This window comes from Saccoglossus kowalevskii, chromosome 3 (genome assembly GCF_978046115.1).
Source record: "Saccoglossus kowalevskii chromosome 3, keSacKowa6.1, whole genome shotgun sequence".
Classification (NCBI taxonomy): domain Eukaryota; kingdom Metazoa; phylum Hemichordata; class Enteropneusta; family Harrimaniidae; genus Saccoglossus; species Saccoglossus kowalevskii.
The window spans coordinates 28,225,058-28,229,490 of record NC_140643.1 but is presented as its reverse complement, the minus strand read 5'-3'; the positions used below and the strand labels follow the sequence as shown (position 1 = coordinate 28,229,490).

The 4,433-nt window shown below is 34.3% G+C and overlaps 1 protein-coding gene across 1 annotated transcript; it reads right to left on the bottom strand.

The window, feature by feature from the left end:
* Window positions 1-782: 782 nt before the first annotated feature.
* Window positions 783-1,886, bottom strand: LOC100377871 (somatostatin receptor type 5-like). Its single transcript, XM_002734610.2, has one exon. It carries the CDS (start codon window positions 1,884-1,886, stop codon window positions 783-785), a length of 1,104 nt encoding a protein of 367 aa, XP_002734656.1.
* Window positions 1,887-4,433: the final 2,547 nt, after the last annotated feature.

Below are 4,433 nucleotides of genomic sequence, written 5' to 3'. Positions count from 1 at the left end.
ATCTTATGATGGCAATGCTCGACCATTGAGAACGCGGTGTTTTCAATTGTAGGCAGCCCACGTTACATAATATGTAGGAATTGAATGCAATTTCAAATTAAGCGTAGTCAGGAAAGCGCAGTACTCTCTAGCGGTATATAATTCAATCAAAGTGCATTCGCAATAATGAACTACTTAGGTAACGGTCACTTGGGAATAACAGTCACTTGGTCATCAATGCACTAGTCATTAAATAAGATACAAGTATAACATAAAAATAATATAATATAATATAATATAATATAATATAATATAATATAATATAATATAATATAATATAATATAATATAATATAATATAATATAATATAATATAAAGAACTCAACCTAATTAATAACATTCAAAAGATAAAGATTTAATCCTGTATTCTGTATTTCAAAATAGTATATATATATATTAAATACATGAGTTATATATCAATAGCCATCATATCATATAAATCACGCATACGCATCGACGAATCCTTCATTTTATTCCGTGTCCTTGTCTCGTATAAGCACACTTACTACTTTTAGATAAAGAAATAGAACTATATATAAAAACTCGTTACAGTTGTCAGATGCGAGGCTGCCTTCAAAACAGAAATGTGGCTGGTAAAGATAAAATGAACCAGGAAGAATAGCCAGAAAACAAAGAAAAATACACTCGTTATACCTATTATGAATATATTATCACATACATATATAAGAGAGTTTACCAATGGTTTAGGCATTTTTGGCAAGTGATTATCTGTTTATGTGACTTCACGTTGTATCAGAATTAATAGTGAAATTGCTCGTTGTCTGTGTGTACAAAAACTTTTTTCTCGAAGGATTCTGAACTTGTACTTGACGCATACTTATGGATGAATCCTTTATTTTACTCCGTGTCTTTGTCTTGTATTTATGCGAACTGGTACACATACATCGTTTCAGATGGTCACGAAAATCGTCTTTAAACCACGTGTAGATGACAGGATTGAAGCAACTGTTTATGTAACTCATAACTGGAGTAAGATAGTAGACTACCTGTAATGCTAAAGTATGTGTGCTGGGGGAAACGAACACTATAACTCGTGTAACCCAGAACGGTAGCCAGCAAACAAAGAAAAATACGACAGTCGTTAACACCATTGCAGAAACTCGACCGAAATGTGACACTTGTCTGCGAAATTTTCTGGATTGCCTGGCTAAAAAGCACAAAATCGACAAATAACAAACAATAATAACAGCTAAAGGAATAACAAAGCCGGTTAAAAATGAATATATTACAAAAATATGCTCTACTCGCTGTGAACATGTAATGCTACAGACCGTGATATTGTCGTACTTTTCGATAGATGCGTAAGTCCATAAAGGCAATGTGACCAAAACGGCTAGCAGCCACAGTACAGCGCATATAAATCGTGCCACAAACACACTGCGGAATTTCGTAGAGAAGGTAGCACGAACAATAGCGAAATATCGGTCAACAGCCATGGCAGCTAAGGTGAATATCCCCGTGAACATGTTCATGCCATCGATGCCCATAACTAGCTTGCACATAAAATTGCCGAAAGTCCATCGTCTCGCCGTGTTGAAGTAGGTGAGAAAAGGAACGCCAAGGAAAAACAGGAAGTCTGCTGCAGCCAAATTCAAAATGTATGTGTTTGGTACGCTAGTCATTTTAGGGTACTTGAGCATGATAAATATAACGACTCCATTTCCTAGTAGTCCGATGAGACACATAAGGCTGGCCAACACTGGGATGAGGTGGAAGAAAAACCACGAAGGTATTACAGGAAAGACATCGTATGCTACCACAGAAGCTGTTCTATTAAACGCTATATTGTGTTCGTTCGTTTCGTTTCCATAGAAAAAAACATACATTGTGGCGTAATATATAAAGCCCGGCAACGCAGATTTAGTGGTTAGCAGCCAAACATACACACTAAGTTTCGAATCACATCAATCGATACCGTCTTTCTGTGAAATATGGCTCTGGAACTATATCGTATATTCGTGAGATTCGTTGATTGATATGCAATGCGGGCGCCGTGTAAACTACGTGACTAGGCACCAGTTGAATACGACCTGAAATAAAATGTAAACAAAATTGATTTAATGTATTTCCGTAACTGATAAACATACACTCAAACATGGTGTGATGAATGGGTGTTAGTTGGATCGTAATGGGATTAATAATATTAGCTTAGAATTCGTTTTATATATCGTTAATGTCACCTACGTAATGTTATGACGTATCTTAATAAATATTGGTGCATTCTTGTGTTAAATTATGCAGCTAACCGTCCAACCCACCACTTTCATTTTTAATTAAACTGACTTGTTTTTAATTTTCAAATTTAAATTTACAATGCTATGTACATGTACAAACATTATTTTTCCATAGCAATTATTGGCAATTTCGTCTAATTTGTAATATACAAGTTGTCCAATTATTTGTCCATTCACATGTTACAGTAGTGTTTATTGTACATGTCTTATATGTTTGTTAAATTCAGTGGAATTATGCTGAGGTAAAATGTATTCCTGAATCGTGTTCGAATAAGTAAATGGATAATTATCTTCTAATATTCGCTTATACGCATTACAATGTATTCATCATGGTTCTTTGCTTGGAATAAATACAACACAAATTGAGCTAATATATAGCCTCTGTCGAATGGTAAGCATGGTAACATAGACAGTAACATACCCTGTTTCTTTAGACTATATATATTCATGATTTTCTTATTCGTTTTGACTGTCCCGAATAATTGTCATGTATGTCAAGTATACATTGTTGCTGTGGTATTGCGGTGTAAATAATGTTATTGTTATGTTATTTTCCTTTTTTTCTAGTGTATAAAGAAAATAATATCAAGTTGAACGTACTCGCCAGATTACATTTAAATAGTATATTTGAGTATATACCAAACTTGACTAGTCTCAATCACATAAAATCGTGTCATATAGATACGGGAACTTTTGCAAAATCTACGAATTTGTCACCAGATCGATTATTTGTATTCTTATATGCTATGTCACCTAGAAGTAAATCTGATCACTTCATACCAGTCTGAAGTCTGTTTATCAATAGTATTGTCATGGGACAGCGTATATCTATTCAATTGTATTGCCATGGTATTGTCGTAAAAAGCTATAAACAAGGCCCAATAAATTGAAACATCTGTCTATCAATGCTTGTGTCATCAGAACTCCAAAAAGAAGATTATCTATCTATCAGAGCTAATATCTAGGGACATATATATTAATTGCCATCAGAGCTACAAATATGGGATATTATACTAGGCAGCGCTCTTCTATCAAAATACGATTGTCGTAAAAAATAAAATTCTCATAATCACTTTATGCGATCGATTGGTAGCTCACATTATACGACTATTCACAATTATAAAGCATTGCAATCTCCTTGAAGAACATATTACGTAGTTCAAACACGATTGAATTGTGCATCGGTTGGTAATTACGTACTCTTATTGGAACCACATGGCTTTACGGTTTTTATTTTTTGTTTGCTTCAGATTGCAGTTTCACACGAAGAGCACAGTAACAAACACGACTTTAAGTTTTATCACATGGCCATCGTGCACATCAATCACAGATGTGACATACAGCGTGAAATGTAACTGCTGATGTGGTATGGTAAGCGTCACGATATTCTAGTTAGACAAACATCAAGCTCGTAAGAAGTATGCGAAGGAAAAACAAAGCGTGCTGCGGTACTGTGTTATCACTGCAATATTAGAATTTCAAACTGGATAACAATATTATTAACCACGTGATTCATTTTCACTAACTCAAAATACCGCCTAATAACAATTTAGGTCATCATATGAATCATCTTTAGTTAGCATATAATTCTAAAAACAAATTCGTCTTGTATTTTTCAAACTTAGACGGTATTGCAACAGAATTCTGGCAGTCACAGTTTAATATAATGTTATGCATTTGATTGATTATGATAACTCCTCATCGGCTTCAACATGAACTTGATGAAAGATATATTGTCCGAGTAATGTATCATGTAATTGCCCGAGAAATGTATTGCGTAATGTATTATGCCAAATGTAAAGTATTATGTGGTGACGAATGGGGAAATGATTTAAATATTGACAGGTCACCAGGTTTGAATGCATACTGGTGACGGGAAAACTAAATTAACACAGCAATTGAAATTTGACTATCATTAGGATCAGTTGGAATCTTTCGTGTTTCTGCCTCAATTTTCGTTCGCGACGTGACTTCCAGAATGTTAGTAGTGCACATATTCACACAAGTGATGATGTGGTCTTGGGGAGAAATCTTATACGCTTTAGAAAATATTAGGCTTAAATATGCTTGTTTCTCATTTTATTAAACTACTTGCTGAGTAACGTTCCACTCGATGAGTAATGAGCAATTTCCAAAAGT

Coding starts and splice junctions, on each gene's coding strand:
- LOC100377871 (XM_002734610.2), bottom strand. CDS start 1,886: ATGTATGTTTTTTTCTATGGAAACGAAACGAACGAACACAATATAGCG.